This window comes from Quercus robur, chromosome 3 (genome assembly GCF_932294415.1).
Source record: "Quercus robur chromosome 3, dhQueRobu3.1, whole genome shotgun sequence".
NCBI lineage: Eukaryota > Viridiplantae > Streptophyta > Magnoliopsida > Fagales > Fagaceae > Quercus > Quercus robur.
The window spans coordinates 59,573,265-59,592,813 of record NC_065536.1 but is presented as its reverse complement, the minus strand read 5'-3'; the positions used below and the strand labels follow the sequence as shown (position 1 = coordinate 59,592,813).

Here is a 19,549-nt window from a genome sequence, read left to right as displayed (position 1 = left end):
TGAAGAATAGCTATTCATAAGGAATGATTATTCCTTCTAATAAAAATATAACCAAACTAAAGAATAACTAAATCATAGGAATAACTATTACATTACAACGCCTATTACAGTCTACCAAACATGCCCTATATAGTAATAGTACATTTAGCATGTGATTTTTCATTTTAAAAGGAACAATAGCGATGAGGTGCCATATCTACTAAAGGTCCCTTAGTGGCTAATAGTGATGAGGTGGAGATTTTAACTTGTTGCAAGGCCATTGAATTTGCTATGGAAGTTGGCTTTATTAGGGGTGAAGCCAGAAATTTTGGTTTGGGAGGGCCAAGTTGTGATGCTAATATATTAGTTAAGACAAACTTTTACACACACACACACACACACACACACACACACACACACACACACATAAATTAATTTACTAAGAGAATTTATTATCTTCTAAATTTTAATGAGTATATAAAAGTCATGTATTTCTCCTATTAGACATGTACAAAAATTTATCTTTTTCTACATAGTTTAATTTATTAAACCTCTTAAATTATATGATTTTAATATAATTTCTCTTTCTTTTAAGAGAACCATTGAAATGACTCTAAATTTGGGAGGACAACTTCAATTTTTACATGCTACATTTTTTAAATGTAAATAATATACGTACTATAAAATATTTTTTTTAAATTTTGGGGGGGCCTTGACCACCACCCCCCCCCCCCCCACCCCACCCACCCTTGTGTGTGGCTCCGCCACTGCCTTTACAGATTTGGTCATTAAAGGAGAGAATACTAATGTTATGAAGGCCATTACTAATTATGAGTCTCATGTATCTAGATTGGGTCATATTGTCATTGATATCCAAATGCTCATGCAGGGTCTGCAATGGAGGTCCTTGATTTCCATCAATGAGAGAGCTGGAAAAAATAAGGAAAAGTTTTTGTTTTAATTGATTGTGAAGATGGGCATTTTTGTCTTTTAATTTTGTTCCACCTAAGCAAAAATTATGTGCAAGTCATGTAGATTAAGGCCCATCATAATTATACTTTGGACAAATTTTGACAACAAACTTGATTGTAGATTAAGGCTACAACTCCACTCAATATATATTTTTTGGATGTAAATTTTGAAAAATTCATCATTGAATTACATTTTCTTCTTATATCCTCCATATATACTTGTAAAATTTTAAGAAAATTACAGATCAATAGCTATGTCATAAATTAAATTTTAAATTTCAAGTTTTTGTGCTTTAACATTATACATAAAAAATCAGTTTATGATAGATCTTAGCAATCAAATCATCATTTCCACAAATAAACTTGCTCAAATTTTCATGAAACTTCCTAGCATTTTTCTTCAAGAGTTTGACATTTGGAATATTAATAACATCCTAGATTGCATGTAACATGTCATCACAATAGAACACAGGCTTACACAAATAAGGATGAGTAATAAACAAAAAAAAAAGTAATTTGAGTTCACACAGGCTTATACAATTTTTATTTATTATTATTTTTTTTTAAATAGAACACATGCTTAACAAAAGTAACCGTGAGGTGTTTTGTTCCTGTAAATTTTGCCGAAGGAAAATTTTTGAATTTTGAACAAAATCAAAACAAACGTGTGGGATTTTTTATTTTTTATTTTTTATTTTTATTTTAAAGTAATGTATAGGAAATTTTATTATTATTTAATAGTATCTTTGTATATATCTACTGTAGGGTCTCGATTTGGGGCCCAAGCCCAACAAGCATGGGGTCTTGGTCCAAGGGGCCCAAAAACAATGAATTTGTAGAGAGTGGGCTACAGAACCAGGCCTTAGCGAAGTAGATAGTGGCTAAGGTTAGGCTACACAACACTTGGACACAAGAAAATCCTGTTAATTTCCATATATTCTCAGTTCGAGGAGATGAGATAGATATTTGCTGGTTCTTGCTTTAAGTTTTCAGTTATTTTTCTGTTCCTCTCCTTTTCTTGGCGTGGTAGTTTCGAGCCGACTTGAAACAATCTTTCTAGATCGAAGCCCACAAGAACTTTTTCCAAATCCTCACAACTTGCCTCCTCGACTGGTCCCCTACCACCCGAGGCCGGGGTTGTTAATTGCTATAAGCCATTCTCGGTAGAGGTTGAGGGCTCGGCACTTGGCCGTCGCGAGATAGAGGACACCATGCATTGCCGGGCCATGGCTTGGTCCCCTATCACTTCTTTGACCCGACCCTTCGACGGGTACTTCACCTTTTGGTGTAAGGTTGAGGAGACAGGCCCTAGGGCATAGAGCCAAGGTCTAGCTACAATGGCGATGTAGGGCGAATATGCGTCCACCACTATGAAGTCCACCTCCACTATGTCCGAGCCTGTTTGTATAGGCAGTTTAATCTGGCCTTTCGGAGTAATGGTTTTCCCTTCGAAACTTACCAAAGGGGAATCGTATGCCGTCAGGTCTTTGAGTCTCAGCTTTAGCCTCTTGTACAGGTTGAGGTACATTACCTCCACAGCACTGCCCTGATCGACTAGCACCCTCTTCATGTCATATTCCCCAATCCTGAGTGTGACGACTAGAGCATCATCGTGAGCCTGGATAATTCCAACTTTATCCTTATCCGAGAATCCGAGCATGGGCGAGGCCATCCCTTTAGCCCTCTTAGACTCATGGTCGTCAGCTTCAATGGGGAGTCGGGCCACTGACATCACTCTGAAAGGATGGGAGTCGATTCTTCCTAGAGCGGTAAGAATGACATTTATCGTGCCAATAGGCGGTCTTAAGGTGCTTTGCCTTGCCTCGACACTCGTCTGCTCTTGTCGGCCACCAGAATGATGCAAGAGATGTCTCAGCTTTCCCTCTCGGACCAGCTGGTCCAAGTGGTTTTTCAGATTTCTGCAGTCATCGGTGGTGTGCCTCGGTTCCTGGTGGTATTGACAATATAGGTTCTGGTTGCGTTTCGCGGGGTCGCCTGCCATCCTATTTGGCCATTTAAAGAACGACTCGTTCTTAACTTTCTCTAAGATCTGATGTAATGGATCCCGGAACACAGCGTGGACTGCCTAAGCCCCGATGGATCCAGACTGCTCTGAGTAATCTCTTCTTGGCCGGTTGTTGTTGCTAAATCGGTCCGACCTGAAGTCCCTCCTCTCCTGAGGGACAACCTTCGCTTTACCCTTACCCGTCTGCTGGTCCTCTTCGACCCTCTTGTACTTGTCGATTCGGTCCATTAGTTGGTGCACGCTGGTGACCGGTTTCCCAGTCAGGGATTTCCTTAAACCATACTCTGTCGGCAGGCCTCTCTTGAAGGTGCTGATGGCGACGTCATCATAATTTCCCTCTATCTCGTTATACATCTCTCAGTACCTATCCGAGTAAGCCTTCAGGGTCTCTCCTTCTTGCATGGATAAGGACAGGAGGGAATCCAAGGGCCAAGGAACCCTACTGCTCGTTATGAAGCGAGAACCAAAAACCTGGGTTAGCTGCTTAAAAGAATTTATGGAGTTTGGCTTGAGGCTGTCAAACCACCTCATCGCCATGGGTCCCAAACTGGACAGAAACACTTTGCACATCAAAGCTTCGTCTTTGGAATGGACGGCCATCCTCTGGTTAAATTGACTTACGTACTCTACGGGGTCCGTCCGACCATTATATATGGTGAAAGTGGGTTGGTGGAACCACCGAGGAAGTTCAGCCCCCTCTTTCTTGCGTGTGAAGGGTGACTGGGAGATGCAGTCCAAGACCTTACTCATGACGTCGTTTGCTAGGTCCTTGTAAGACGGACTTTTGTGGCCGCATTTGTGAGGTTGCTCTTCCTCATAGGAAAAGGTTTCACTTGGTGGGGTTCTCGACCTTCGCCTGTATTCGTTGTCCTCTTCATCTCTGGTGTCCGAACTGGGGGTAGGACACCTTCGCTGTGCTCGGCGCAACTTCCTCTTCAGGTCGTCGATTTCTTGCTGGAGAGCCCTATTATCGCACCGCTTTTGGGATGCATGACCTTTCCCTCTTGAACGGCTTTTGCTTGTATGGAAGGTATTTACGCTACCCTCTCGTCGCTTGTCTTGATCTCTTTCCAGTTCAAGGTTAAGAAAGTTGTCCCGCTGTTGGGAGTTTGCGGGTCCCGTTTGTCGCAGACCTGATCCTTCCATTTCTAACAATCGTACTTGCTGAGGCATAAGTTCTTCCCACAGACGGCGCCAATTGTAGGGTCTCAATTTGGGGCCCAAGCCCAACAAGCATGGGGTCTTGGTCTAAGGGGCCCAAAAACAATGAATTTGTAGAGAGTGAGCTACAAAACCGGGTCTTAGCGAAGTAGATAGTGGCTAAGGTTGGGTTACACAACACTTGGACACAAGAAAATCCTATTAATATCCATATATTCTCAGTCCAAGGAGATGAGATAGATATTTGCTGGTTCTTGCTTTAAGTTTTCGGTTATTTTTCTGTTCCTCTCCTTTTCTTGGCGTGCCCTTCCTCATGAGGACTCCTTTCTTATATAGTCTCCTTGAAGCCATCATGGCCTTACGCTTGTTGATTATTTGGACTCCCACTTGAGTGCTTGTCCCATCGTACACCCCCTCCATCTTTCTGTGAGTTGTGGTAGTCAAGGCAGCACTGTTCACAGATCTTCTCCACATTAATGCAGTCAGAAAAGTAACTGCAACGCATTTAATGTGGCAGCTGCAGCCTCTCCTTGGGCATCTTTCGTTTCCTTCTTTGCCATAGGTCTGTAGGACTCGTCCTTGTTACTAGTGTTCATTGGGGTAGGTCCTTTTAGTAGGCAGAGTACATGTTGAGCCATACTCGTCACGTCCGAGGAGACATTTCTCCTCGGACAGCCCTTTAAGTGACTTCATGCCCATGAGAATTGGACTGGGACCCCTTCTGGCATCTACGTCCTCTCCTCGGACATGGTTGATCATCCCGTATAGGGCCCAAGGCCCATTGTATGATCTTGGGCCTTTGGGCCTTTGCCCCTACATCTACTATTTAGTGGGAGTTTTTATTCGGAAGGTTTTTTTTATTTTTATTTTTATTTTTTTGTTAATTTAAAATTAAAACCCTAAATTTTTTTTCTAAAAGGTTGTGTAACTACTTGGTAGTGGGGTTGTATATGAGATTTTTAATTTTTTTTTTTATTTAGCTATTGAATTTCCTTATATGCCCCATTTTTATTTTTAAGTGTAATGATAATATGAGGTATTAAGGGTATTTTAGTAAGTAAAGGTAGAAGAAACTAACTTTCTGAATGATAATGGGGAAATTTTTTAGGAGGCTCTTCTATTTCTTTATTTTTAAAAGTTAATAATTTGCATTCATTATAATTTAAAATTACTTCATTTTTCAATCACAAAAAAACCTAGGGGTTTGATGAAAAAATTATTTCATCCAAAGCGCATAACACTCATCACACCTCTAGGTATTTTTGTGATTGGAAAATGTAGTAATCCCAAATTATAATGGATGCAAAATATTAAGCTTTACAAAAAACAATAAAAGAGCTTTTGAGCATGTGCAAGCTTAGAGGCTTGTTTTCTTTTTCTTTTTTGAGAATCAGAGGCTTGTTTTCTTAATTAACTTGAATCAATGCACTTTTTTGGTGCATTACTAAAATTAATATGTACCTTTAAGTCTTTAACCCATGCAATCTTGATACAATTCATTATCAATATTTACTTTGCATAGTTATGCCGGATAAATTTCAATATTTCATTGATAAAATTTTGTATTCAATAGAATTTTGTTAATCAAAGCATTGCAAAATACTATCACATCTCTTGACTTAGCTATTGAAAAATCTCCTCTCATACATAACATTGATATTTTTCCAAAAAATAATTCACTTGGAATATTTCTTTAAAAATTAAATTTTTAGTTTTCAAATAAGTTACTTTTCCTTAATCAATCTAGTCCTTAATGTAGATATTATTTTAGGAAATGGTTTTGTTCCAAATCGATTTGGAAGAATTTTTCTCAAACTCACTATGTGACAATTGAAAAAATTATCCATGTATAATTTTAGTTATATGACTATTTTAATGAATTGTGTGATTTGTTTAAATAATATATATGGATGGCCTTTTCACTTATTTTATGTACTTTTAGTGAGTCTCACATTACTTTATTTCAACTTTATTTCAAATCATTTAAGTTTCAATTTTTTGGAAATAAGTCAGTTTTTAATTTTAATTTTAATTTTTTTTGTCTTACATATATGCAAATAAACTATCTGAGTAAGTAATTCTCAAATGGACACTATAAAATAAAATTAAAAAAAAAAAAAAAACTATTGTAACTTTCATGATTAACTTCCTAACTCTCTCAAAAAATAAGAAATAAAAAACTTCCTAACTCTCTACACGTGAAGACTTATCCTATGCAATTGTGCATCACCACCCAAATCAAAGTTAATAACCCCCAGTAGAAAAAAAAGAAAAAAGAACATGTAGTGTTGTAGATCAGCCAGTGAAGCTGTGGATGACAACCCCCAACACTACTAATAGACTTGAGCACAACTACTTTATTATTGCATTGTCAGAAAATATCAAAGCATATGCTTTAGTTGTGGTTCCTCCATGGTCCATGCTCCCTTTGTCTCTCTCTCTTCTCGCTTTTCGCTGCAGTCCTCCATTCATCCTTACTGCTGCATCGGTATTGCTAGACTAGAACACATCTCCAACCTTAACTTGCGGGTGAAAAAAGGACAGAATGTGAGAGATCAAAAACTAAAGAAAGATAGAACATGACAAACATGAAGGCTTATCTAAAGCAAGATTAAATTTTGACCTTCTTTTTAATTTGAAACAATAAACCTGAAACTTTAAAGAGATCTTATAGTTGAGGTCCCAACACAATCTGCAAGGCAAAATCTTAACCAAGAAATTCATCTACACAAAAGAATAAAAATAAATAAATAACAACATAATGCATTAGTGGTGAACCTAAAATCAGGCGTATGACTTTCAAAACAACATTAATGATTAAACCAAAAAAAAAAAAAAAAAATCACATTGAACCTCTTGGATTCAAGACTTCCAACCTATAGAGATAGAATTATGAACAATGAAGGATTTGATATTGTTAATTTAAGTTGAGTGCGTGTAAATAAATAGAGATAAGTATAAGAAGTTAAGAACAATTTTTTAATTAAAAAGAAGTTAAAAGTAGTTTAAATTGTAATCAAATGTGTATATATCTATTTAGTTTTTTTTGGGATAAACAAGAGGATTTTTTTTTTTTTTTAAATAAATTTTGAAAGGAAGATAAGCGTATGGATGTTTCAACGTAGGGTTGTTTAACTTTTTTTTTTTTTTTTTTTTTTGGGGACAAATGTGAGGATTTTTTTTTAATAGGAAGATAAACGTGAGGATGTTTCAAACGTGGGGTTGTTCAACTTTTTTTTTTTTTTTTTTAATGTGTTTTCTATTTTTTCTTAAAAAAAAAAAAGTAAACATATAATTGCTTTGAAAAAGTGAGTTAGTAGGAGAGTGATATTATTTTGTAGAAAATGTTTTAGATGAAAGTTAGAAATGTATTTTTATTGTGTTATTCTTAAATTTTGTCTCTACTTAGACGGTAAAGATATTCTAGAACAAAAAAAATATCTAGCTCAACCGATAAGCTTCTTAAATACATGGAAATATATGAAACTAGTCGCTAACCCGTGCGATGCACGGGAAAACTATTAGAAAATAATAAAGTATGCATATATTAAAAGACAATTTAAGTTCATGTGTGCTTGCAAGGGATATATTAAAAGCCTTATCTTTGAGACAAAGAACTGATGTAAACAAACTAACCTTACATAAAACAAATTAAAAAAAAAAAAACATAAAACTGATGTCACGGGAAATTCAGCCACATAATAGTAATATATAAATCTCTTAAAACCTAAACCTAAACCTAAACTTAAACTTAAGGACTAAATATTTATGCGCCTTCTCTTGCTTTCCTGATGTATTTGGTTAAAAACATAAAACTGATGTCACAGGAAATTCAGCCACATAGTAGTAATATATAAATCTCTTAAAACCTAAACCTAAACGTAAGGACTAAATATATAAACAAACTAACCTTACAAAAGCTGAACTTTAAGCTAAAATCTATACCGTGAGTTGTAGATCTTGAATGCTATACCGTGCGTTTAGGGCTTCCTACATCTGGAGAGAGAGAGAGAGTTTGCAGAAACTAAAGAAAATCTCTCTATAGCTTAAGAAACACAATATACTAAAATCAAAAAGATAAAATTTTCAAATGACAAAATATTATAGATAATTTAAAAGAATTTTGGTTTAATTCTTGAACACCGCAACTCCATAAAATTCATACTAATAATAATATTTTATGATAGCGCAGTTAGAATTTTGGTTTAATTCTTGAACACTGAATTGGAAATTGATTATATGAGTATTCAATGGTGAACAAAGTACTATGTATTAATTAATATATAAACAAAACTAACCTTACAAAAGCTGAACTTTATAAGCTAAAATCTATACCGTACATTGTAGATCTTGAATGCTTTAGGGCTTCCTACGTCTGGAGAGAGAGAGAGTTTGCAGAAATCGTGGCTTTATATTTCTTAACTTGAGGGGGGGTAAGGTTGCTAGGGTTTTGAGGGGTTATAATTTTTATTTATTTTTTATTTTTTAAATATTGTGCTGACGTGGAAAATTGTGGTGTCAGCAAAGGCTTCGGTTTTATATATATATATAGATTAATAATATTTTGAAGCCACGCTCTACTGAACAGTAAACACAACCAAACGGAGGTGCATCCTTATTCACTATCTCTCTATCGTACATTCGAACTCAGATTAAACCCTCCACCATTTGCACCAAAAGGACGTGCACTCACTCTCCCTTTCTGACTGAAAACAGCCGACCTTTGCATGTAAATGTCATTTTAGCATAATTATGAATTTTTTTTTTGGGTTAAATATGGGTCAAATATATATATATATATATATATATATATATATTTTTTTTTTATAATCAAATATGGGTCATATGTATCATTAATAAAACTTCCTCAAGCAAAATGAGTTACAAAAGCAGTAGACTTATCAAAGTTTAAGACCTCCATAATAGCTAAAGGAGGTGTTACATAATAAATTTTTTTTTTATCTCAATTTTTTGTCTCTAAACTATTAATAAAAACTCTTTACAAAATCTAAGGATGAAAATAATACATTTTAAAGTTTAGAGACAAAATGAATTTTTGGTAAAAATTTAGGGACCAAAATAGTATATTACATTTGTGGGGTCCAATAATTTGTGGCCCTGGCCCATTTTTACATTGGAGCCTAAAGCCCGAGCAGAGGAAGGGTATAGCCAAGAATAGGTAATAAAAGTCCAAATAGTCTTGAGACACAGCCGAGAATGATTCTGTCCTCGGCATATCCGAGGTCTCCCTGGAAGGAAGGGCAAAAACGGTATTGGAACAGTTTGGGAAAAAATCTAAAAATATCTATGTCAATAGAGAAGGAGACGCTGGATAAGTATAACGACCAAGGACAAAGGGAAAGCTGTCATTACTGCCATTCAATACTCTGTACCTGACAGAGCCATACTCTTCAGCTTTTACAACCACCCCTAACCACTCTAGGTATGGGCTGACAAGACAAGTCTTAAGTCCTAGGAAATTGAGCTTATACGTGGACGCTGGTGAGAGGATAAATGGCCGTATAAAAGGATAAGAGAGGCAATGTGAGAGAGGGGGGGGGGGGGGGACAACCCGTCCTCCCAGCCATGGTGTCCTAGAAACAAGGAGAATGAGAAGAGCATAGAGCTCCCCAGACTCCTCGGACGAGATTCACTGACCGGAGCCAACCCGAACTACCATCTGGTGACCAAGACCTAGCCTTTCAAATCCACGCTCTACAAATGATATTGTTTGGGCCTTTTTTACGTGCGAACCCAATATCATTTTGGGTCGTTACAAATTGTGTCCTTACAATTGGCGCCGTCTGTGGGAAAGGCTTGTGTCCTGGCACGGGTAGTGGGTTGAGACAATTCCTCACATCATTTCCAACAGCCGGAGGTAGTGTTCTAGCGAAAAGTTCCACTAGGGGCTACGTTTCTTCACTAGGGGCTGCGCTTCGTAGCGTCAGCAGCGCGGATGGTTCTAGGGGCTTGGCCGAGGAGCTAATCCCCCTAAACTGAGGTCCCACGCCATGGCCGAGGGGTTAATTCCCCCAATTACTTAAAAAATCAAGTTTTGGACAGAACCAAGGTATTGCATGGTCCTCGGACTCAAACCTATGTGTCCTGGCACGGGTAGTGGGTTGAGACAATTCCTCACATCATTTCCAACAGTCGGAGGTAGTGTTCTAGCGAAAAGTTCGACTAGGGGCTGCGCTTCGTAGCGTCAGCAGCGCGGATGGTTCTAGGGGCTTGGCCGAGGAGCTAATCCCCCTAAACTGAGGTCCCACGCCATGGCCGAGGGGTTAATTCCCCCAATTACTTAAAAAATCAAGTTTTGGACAGAACCAAGGTATTGCATGGTCCTCGGACTCAAACCTATGGGGAAACCAACTACTTAAGAAATCAAGTTTTGGACAGAACCAAGGTATTGCATGGTCCTCGGACTCAAACCTATGGGGAAACCAACTATTTAAAAATCAAGTATTAGACAGAACCAAAGTATTGCGTGGTCCTCGGACTCAAACCTATGGAAAAGTCAGCTACTTAAAAAGAATTCTAAGTCGCTCAGTCCTCGGACCAAATACCAGAAAGGGTTAAGGCTATGAAAGTTATTAGGAAGATGGCGAAACGCCTTATTACTCAGCGATCTGTAGGGGCTGTTCATTTTGGGTTATATATCCTCGGATGATTACTTCTTACACAGCATCGAGCATTTAGCCATCATCTCGTTCAAGTTTGGGGTATACAACCCATTTTCAGGTTGGTCTTATTATACACGATACCTCTAATAAGTTCATAATAACATTTTTTTTCTTAGTAAGGATTTCTGCCCTAAGTATCATTTGTTCAAATCGGCATTATTATGCCGGATAGTTTCAATAAGTACAGAGCAATGTCTTTTTATTAACTGGGATTTCGGCCCTAAGTATCGTTTAGAGTATAATAATAAAAAAGAGGTCACAGGGTAATACGTCTATTCACGGCATAACCATTTCAAAAAGAAGAGATAGAATATACGAAACAAAGCAATGATGACTTTTATTAATATAAAAAGGTATTACAGTGTACAATGAAGGGTTTAAATAAGCCTATATAGAAAACGAATTACAAAAGCATTAAAAAACAAAACAAACAAATATCCAGAAGTCTTTTTAAGCTTTGCTCCCAAGTCTTTCCAAATTCTGTCCCAGTAGCACCCATATTGAGAGGAGGACCTTCCTTGGTGGAAGAGGAGAAGAAGAGGAAGAAGGAAAAGTACCAGGATGGATCTGGTGATGGGAAAGAAGAAGAAGGGAAGGCAAAAGGAGGCACCAGTGAAGGAAGAAAGGAAGAAGCAGGGATACTTTGTCCCTGCGTCAGTCCTGACTCTTAACACGCTGGTGCCATGTTAGCTATGCTCATAAGAGAGCGGCTGGTACTGATAATGGGTGACCCCAACTCAGTCGCACCAAAAGTTTGACGCGACGAGCCCCTGCTTCAGATTTTGGCTGAAAGGAGGATGAGAGGTATCTTGAGTCTCTACCATCCTTGTCCTGACCGAGCTATCTTAAGCTTCGGAGGGATAGAACGCTTCTGAGAAAGATATGATCTTTTCATCCCCACTTCTATTTCAAATGTGTCAGACTATAAGCTGTGGCTATACTGATAAGTAAGACTTAGAACACAGCTTGAGGGTTGAGGCTTTAGGAAGGTTAAAGAGTCTTTACGCGAAGGGAGTACCCCCTCATTTGGCTTCTTATATGGAAGGTGAATTCAGTGGCATTTAATCTGTACATGTCTCCAAGAAGATCTGCAAGTAAGGTAGCGTCTGTTTAATTCCCCAATGTCATCTGTAACTGTCAGATTTGATTGGCCTCGTAAAAGCAATTTATTAAGGACGTGCCTCGTACACTGAAACGACGGGAGCGCCTCGTGTGTAAATCTAGAAGAATGTCTCGTAACCCGGTGCATTTCTTAAATAGATGAAGAGACACCAACATTAATGAAGGGCAGAGCTAAACGAGCCGTAATAAAGGCTTGGCATTACCAAAACCCTCCTCTCCGACCTCGACAGCAGGATTTTGAGGGGCTATTGTGGGGTCCAATAATTTGTGGCCCTGGCCCATTTTTACATTGGGGCCCAAAGTCCGAGCCGAGGAAGGGTATAGCAGAGGATAGGTAATAAAAGTCCAAATAGTCTTGAGACACAGCCGAGGATGATTCTGTCCTCGGCATATCCGAGGTCCCCCTGGAAGGAAGGGCAAAAATGGTATAGGAACAATTTGGGAAAAAATCTAAAAATATCTATGTCAATAGAGAAGGAGACGCTGGATAAGTATAACGACCAAGGACAAAGGGAAAGCTGCTATTACTGCCATTCAATACTCTGCACCTAACAGAGCCATACTCTTCAGCTTTTACAACCACCTCTAACCACTCTAGGTATGGGCTGACAGGACAAGTCTTAAGTCCTAGGAAATTGAGCTTATACGTGGACACTGGTGAGAGGATAAATGCCCGTATAAAAGGATAAGAGAGGCAGTGTGAGAGAGGGGGGGGGGGGGGACAACCCGTCCTCCCAGCCATGGTGTCCTAGAAATAAAGAGAATGAGAAGAGCATAGAGCTCCCCAGACTCCTCGGACGAGATTCACTGACCGGAGCCAACCCAAACTACCATCTGGTGACCAAGACCTAGCCTTTTAAACCCACGCTCTACAAATGATATTGTTTGGGCCTTTTTTACGTGCGAACCCAATATCATTTTGGGTCGTTACAAATTGTGTCCTTACAACATTTTTTTTCTTCGATTGACATCTCAAATTTCATATCATGTACATAATTCACCTTATAAAATTATACTCCAATTTTTTTCCTCTAGAAATTGTTAAATTACTAATTTAATTTTTTTTTGGCAATTTACTAATTTGAATTTGTAACCATTGATAAAGTTCACTATTTTTCTCTTTGGAAGAGGATGAACTTCACTATTACTTGTGTTAATTTAATATTAATTAATATGATTTAAGTGATAACTTAATGAGAGTGACACCATTTGTGATACCTAATATGTGATTTAAATCTCAAATTTCTATGCATCAATCAACAACTTGACACAACTCATAGTATTAGCTTGTTTGCAACCAAGTTAAGACAGCTTATAATGGGGCTACAGCGTCAATAGAAAGTTACTCCCATTTTAATTATTAGAATTCTACTTATACTCTTATAATGTAATTGAACCGTCAAATCTATGAATCATACAAAATTCTAGCCGGTATAAAAGACATATCGAACCTTAAAAAAAAAAAAAAAAAGAATTTAAACTAGGAAAAGTCAACAATTTTTTTTAAAGAAAAATATGAAGTCACATGATTTTATCCAAACCCTCCAGTTTTTTAATGTTAACTTATTTTGATAAGATAATCGTACTTTCCATCAATTTTACACTTCTATTTACAAGTTTAATAGATTTTGCTTAATTTGAAGAAAATAGTCAAAAGTTCAATTCAAGTGTCCTATTCGAGGCAAGCAATTCATTGTTTTTCATTCCCTCTGCTTTTACTAACAAAAAGAGGTCCCTCCCAATAAAATAGGGTTAATCAAATAGTAGTATGATTCGAATCATTCGATTATTGGGGTTAATCAAATAGTAGTATGATTCGAATCATTCGATGTAACTATTGATTAATGCTATACTCGAACCATTACAAGCGGATTTATTCGGACAAGATATACTGGCAGCTAATGTAAAGAGAAGTAAAAGCAAAGTAGATGTTTATGATTATGACCTCCATACATTTCTTATTAGCTAAGGGTGGCAGTGGAAGAAACGTAATATAACAAAGAAAATAGGCCATGCACAAAACACAAATTCCCTCCAAGGGACAGAAAATGATGGCTTGAGAAACCACAGGAAGCCTTTGATTTTTGGTTTGATGAAGTTCCTATCGCCAGCATAGACAATCCCACAGCAAATACAATCCTGATCAATCACAAAAACACAAAAACAAAAACAAAAACAAAAATCAAGCCTAAGTGCGTACTACTATTCAGTATGTAATCATAATCAAGTCCAGGCATAATTAAGACTACATACCAAGTGAAAATGAGGAGGGCCACTGAGAGTTTCCTACTTAGGGAAGCCCTTCTGAGCTCTTCTTGAGAACAAATGCAGTTACACACACCAAGCATGTTGGCTATGACATGAGCTAGAACCAGAAGTTTTGCTGCAGCTAAACCTAGCTTGAAAGCCTTTTCACTTGGGTCTCTACACTCAAATATCCATACCCTTAGGTGCTTCATGCCCTGTTGATAAAGAAATGACAAAATTTTTGAGTTGCTTGGAACATAAAGACCTTAGTAAAATACAAAGTTTTTCTGCTTAGGAAATAAAATGGCATACCTTGTTTTGTTCAATTTCGGCTGCAATGCCTAGGATCCCAGCTATGACATCCATTACCACGATCAACAGACAAATAAAAGCACATAATGTCTTGGCCATTTCTTTTGGGAAATAAGGAGCACTTAAAAAGAACAAATTATCTCTCTAGTATCTACTATGTTTTAGATGAGGAGAAGAAACAAACTGGAAAAGTTTATATAAGGGGTTCTTTTTTTTGGGCAGAATAAAATATAGATAAAAAAGAGTGAGAAATTTCGAGCCGGGACTAGTGGATAAAAGTTAAGTTCTAAATGATGCACATAAAAGTCATAAAACGTAAGTTCTAAAAGTCATAAAACGTAAGTTGCTTTTGGGTCTTTTTTTTTTTTTTCTCTAAATGACACATTATTCCAATTCGAATCATTGATCAGTTTTACCAATTCAGCATTTGAATTGGAATCACCATGTAGGACAAACTAAAGAACACTTCAAGTTGCCACACGCCCACCTACTTGTGTGACTCTTCAGCTCCTCCCAACCAATAGATATATGCCAGCTGTTTTGAAAAAACTAGAGTCAACTTCCTTATTCAGTTATCTTGAACCAGCGACCAGCCTGCATCTGTGATATAGATTCTAAAAGTAACCAGACGGTGGCAAGTCATTGATTTTTTCTCAGGTCTGTTTGAGATCTACTTATTTTACTGAAAGTACTGTAAATAAATGTAAAAGTTAGTTGAAATAGTACAGTAAAACTCATGAATAATAACAAAAAATGTAGTAAAATCCATGAATAATTTTACTGAAAGTACTGTAAATAAATGTAAAAGTTAGCTGAAATAGTACAGTAAAACTCATGAATAATAACAAAAAGTGTAGTGAAACCCATGAATAATAGCAAAAATAAACCGAATAGTAAAATAAGCTGGCAAAAATAATCTTTGCCGAACGTAACCTTAGTATGGACTTTTAATATGGACAGTTCTTTGTTCCTTATTGGTAAGCTGATACAAATTACTGATTACAGAAAGCCACGTTATCAGTGGCAAGCAATGGATTTTTTTTTTTTAAGTAATTATTAAAAAAACTTAAATTATACAAAATTTAATAAAAAAAACACACATACACACAAATATGTAAATTCTTATAATTTCTTTTTACAAATTCTCTTATTTTGAAATCGTTGCATGATAATTTTATTATCAAAATGTTGCAAGCTACATATCTTTCATAATTTTAGTTAAATAAAATTTTTCATGGACCTTTTCTTTTTATTTTTAAGGATCTAATACATTGTTGAAGGGATCAAAGTTTAAGGACAAAATCTGGCTACAACTATCACTAAACAAATTAACATAATTACAAATTTTGAAAATCTAACTATGAAATTGCATTTTCTTTATGTTCTTAAAACACGTGTCAAATTTCATGTTAATCGGATGTTATTTACTATTCAATCCATAAACTGATTTTTTTATGTATAATTTTAAACCACAAAAACTTGAAATTTAAAATTTAATTTATGACATAAGTATTGATCTTTGATTTTCCTAAAATTTTGCAAATATATATGGAGGATATAAGAAAAAAATGTAATACAATGATGGATTTGTCAAAATTTACATCCAATAAAAAAATATTGAATGAAGTTGTAGCCTTAATCTACAATCAAGTTTTTTTTTTTTTTTTTTTTTTTTTTTTTGAGAAACAATCTACAATCAAGTTAGTTGTCAAAGTTTGTCCAAAGTGTAATTATGTTGGGCCTAAAAAAATTTAGGATGGTCACAAAAAATTTTTAAGGATAAAAAAGTCATAAATTTTTTAAAATTTATATATAACAATAATAATTTTTTTCCAGATGAGGGTGGTCTTGTGACCACCCTGAACCCAATGTGGAGCCACCCCTGGTGGCAAGTCTTTCTTAATTTGATGGCTATCCCAACCCCAATTGTAGGTGTAAGAACCAAGTACAAGAACTCTGGGCCTTAGATCCCTTGGGCTCACAATTTATTTGTAGTGGGTTTAAGGATTTCCTACAATGGGTCGTTCTCGGCAGAGAGACTCAAAGCAACGCTCAGTTGAAAATGCTCTCTCCTTCACTATTTTTCCCTCAATCTTTCTCAACCCCTTCTTCTCCCAACTTTCCTCTATTTATAGCCAAGGTTAGTGGGGAGACCATGATTATGTTCATCGTTAGTGCTATTGAAGGTCCAGTATTATCTGGTTAAAGTGGCTGTTTTAGGTGAGAGGGCGGTGCAGCATTTATGATCTTGGAACTTGGCTCCATTTTCACCGATTGTGTTCGGCGACTCACGTTCCCGTGCATATCATGACCTTCCCGGGTATTGACTCATGCGCTCTACCGGGAAATGTTAAACGGTCAACCCCGGGAGCTTAATAACCAAAACTTGTTTTTGGCCCTAAGGCAGTTTTAAGAAGGGCATAAGGTAACGGGATCTATCTGCTGGGCCCGCACCCAAGGCTGGTATGGGCTTGGGCCCGGGGCCTAGATAGGTCTGGGCCCAAGGCCTGTATGGGCTTTGGGAGCTCGGTGCCGTACAATAGCCCCCCCTTTATTCATACTCGGTTACCGAGGGGAATCAAGGAGCTGCTTGGACTTCTTGACCTCGGGAATCTTTTATTCTGGGACTTCTGGCTGTCATTTCTCATTAATAGCCATCTCAAAAGACGCGCCGTTTCGCGGCGCCAGGCGCAGACGTCATTATTGCCTGACGGTTCGTGAACCGAAGCGGTGCGCAAATCGGTTACGCTTGGCATTTGCTGGGTCGCTCGTTCGCGGTGCCCATTTATTGTTTGATCAGCGTTTCTTCTTTCCCCATTTCTTCTGGCTCTATAAATAGTTCTTCTCCAAACGTCACTCCACTTTTCCTTTGCCTCTGATTTTTAGCGCCTACTCTCTGCCGACCACATTTCTGTGTGCTTGCTTGCTCAGCGTTCTTTTACTCCTTAGAACCCAACGTAAGTCTCTTTTTCCCTTCCTGTTCCTTCAGCTTTGTTTCTTTGATTTTATTCTTGTAGTTTTAGGCTTTGTAGATGGGTTATTCTTACCTTCTAGATACCCCGGCTGCTTTGGCCAACTTTAGGAGTAAATTTAGTATCCCCAGTGACGTGGACGTGGCTTACTGCCATGAGAGTGATATGGAACTCCACCGAGGGCATGGTACGGCCTTCTTTCCTTTGATGTCCATCTTAGAAGGTGGGGTTAGGTTCCCGGTGGATCCCCTCCTGATAAGCACACTTACCTACTATGGGCTGTGCCCCGACCAGCTTCCCCCCAATTTTTACCGGGTAGTTAGTTGTGTCGGCCAGTTGAACCGTACCTTTAACTTACAACTAGATCACCATGATATTAACCAAATGTACAGCCTTTGTGGTAGCAAATCCACAAATTACTACATAAAGACAAGGGATGCTCGGGTACGGCTGATATCGTGCCTACCCGATTCGAACAGGAACTCCGCCGGGGAGTTTGTCAGGGTGCGCGGCAATTGGTTTGCCGGGGAGATCCCTTGCCCCCTCACACGGCGTGAAGTGGGTTCGTACCTTCCCCTTCTTATAGTTGTTTGAGTAAAAGAAAATCTTTTATTGTTAAAAGCTAACGTGTTATTTGCTCTTCTGCAGACGGCAAAGTGTTTACTCAGGACCTCAGAGCCGTCCACGTCAACGACTTAAACTTCGTCCTTCGTTCCGAGATCTACGTGCACTGGGACGGGCAACTCCGGGCCTCACACCTGATCCTCGGCGTGGAACCGGTTTACTCCACTTGGCAATCATTCAAGCAGGCGTTGATAGTTGACAGCCCCCTGCTCTCGTATATAGACGTCCGGTACGTGAACTTCTTGCCGCCGAAGCTTACAACCGGCGAAGCGAGAGAATTTGGTAGGCGGTTCACTGCCGCGGACGAACTAGTTCCCCTTCGAGACGATTCCGCGGAGCAAGTATCCCGGCGCCTTAGAGAGAGAGCCCACGAAGCTATACAACAAGCGGACCAAGCCCAAGGGCAGACCCATCCCGAGGATCCACCCGCCGAGCATCAACAGCAAGTGGCAGACGCGGCTAACCTGCTAGCTGAAGCGATCCAGCCCGGTGCAAGCATGGTGGCAAGGCGAATAATGACTCTAGACAGGTTCGTGCCTGGTGCCCGGCCGACCAACCAGCCCCCGCCTACCCAGGGTCGGGGTCCAGTTTCTCAACCTCCTCCAACCTCGCAGTCCGGACGTGCCCGGAAAAAACAGAAAGTGGCCGAGCCACATTCCACGGCCCCGGGGGACGCCGCTGCCCGGACTCCTCCCCGACCAACAGGGGGGATTGTCATCCGAGAGCCGCAGACCGAAGCCGGCACGGGGGGCGCTTCCTCCTCCCAAGTGGCTCCGGCGTGGGAGCCAAAGTTCCTTCTGGATGACAAACCATTGCCGTCAACGGCCTCTGTTCGGATATGGGATAAGGGCGAGGGCGGCCGCATTGCCCAAACCTTGGCCGGAGCTCTCCAACTTCCCGAGGACGTGCACGCCTTTGAGGACGGGTCCGAGGAGTCCGTGGGGCGCCGGTTAGAGTGGCACGCCATTGCGGTAATTCTTTTGTCTATTTGCTCCATGTAAATTTCTTTTTGCCACTTTGCTAACCTTCACGCTTGCTAGGCCGCTCAATTAGCTCACATTGTGGCTGCCCGGGCACGGGAGCTTGACGAGGAAAATGAGCGCGAGAAGGCGGCGCGGGAGGCAGCAGTAAAAACGGCTAAGGAAAAGGCCAAGATCGCTGAGTCTGCCGAGAATAAGGCTGCTATTGCGGAGAAGTTCCGTGCATCTGCCGAACAGAGGTGTACTGACCTCCTGGCCAGGCAAAATGAGACGGAACTTAAACTGGCCCAAGCCCTCAGTCTCAACACTTCTCATGCCGAGGAGATAGCTGATCTCAGGGCGGGCTTGGCGGCCGCGGAGCAGAAGTGGTACGACGTGGGCTTCGCCGACGCCGAGAACTCCGCAGAGCCGGTGGTGGCTCGGGCTCGGCATATGGGTTTCGAGGCCGGGTGGTTTGCTGCTCTTCAAGCAA

General features: G+C 39.3%; 2 protein-coding genes across 2 annotated transcripts; both read right to left on the bottom strand.

Annotated features, from left to right (window-relative positions):
- Positions 1 to 2,097: 2,097 nt before the first annotated feature.
- On the bottom strand, positions 2,098 to 3,330 carry LOC126719868 (uncharacterized). The gene is made up of 2 exons (XM_050422377.1): positions 3,139 to 3,330; positions 2,098 to 3,036 (listed from the first exon to the last, which is right to left on the bottom strand). Exons 1-2 carry the CDS (start codon positions 3,328 to 3,330, stop codon positions 2,098 to 2,100), a joined length of 1,131 nt encoding a protein of 376 aa, XP_050278334.1.
- A 10,573-nt stretch (positions 3,331 to 13,903) lies between these two features.
- On the bottom strand, positions 13,904 to 14,600 carry LOC126719867 (protein VASCULATURE COMPLEXITY AND CONNECTIVITY-like). The gene is made up of 3 exons (XM_050422376.1): positions 14,502 to 14,600; positions 14,196 to 14,404; positions 13,904 to 14,081 (listed from the first exon to the last, which is right to left on the bottom strand). Exons 1-3 carry the CDS (start codon positions 14,598 to 14,600, stop codon positions 13,904 to 13,906), a joined length of 486 nt encoding a protein of 161 aa, XP_050278333.1.
- Between the last annotated feature and the right edge of the window lie 4,949 nt (positions 14,601 to 19,549).

Coding starts and splice junctions, on each gene's coding strand:
- LOC126719868 (XM_050422377.1), bottom strand. CDS start 3,330: ATGTATAACGAGATAGAGGGAAATTATGATGACGTCGCCATCAGCACC. Junction 3,037..3,138: donor CGGGTAAGGGTAAAGCGAAG/GTTGTCCCTCAG, acceptor ATCGGGGCTTAG/GCAGTCCACGCTGTGTTCCG.
- LOC126719867 (XM_050422376.1), bottom strand. CDS start 14,600: ATGGCCAAGACATTATGTGCTTTTATTTGTCTGTTGATCGTGGTAATG. Junction 14,405..14,501: donor CCGAAATTGAACAAAACAAG/GTATGCCATTTT, acceptor CTTTATCAACAG/GGCATGAAGCACCTAAGGGT. Junction 14,082..14,195: donor GCCCTCCTCATTTTCACTTG/GTATGTAGTCTT, acceptor GTGATTGATCAG/GATTGTATTTGCTGTGGGAT.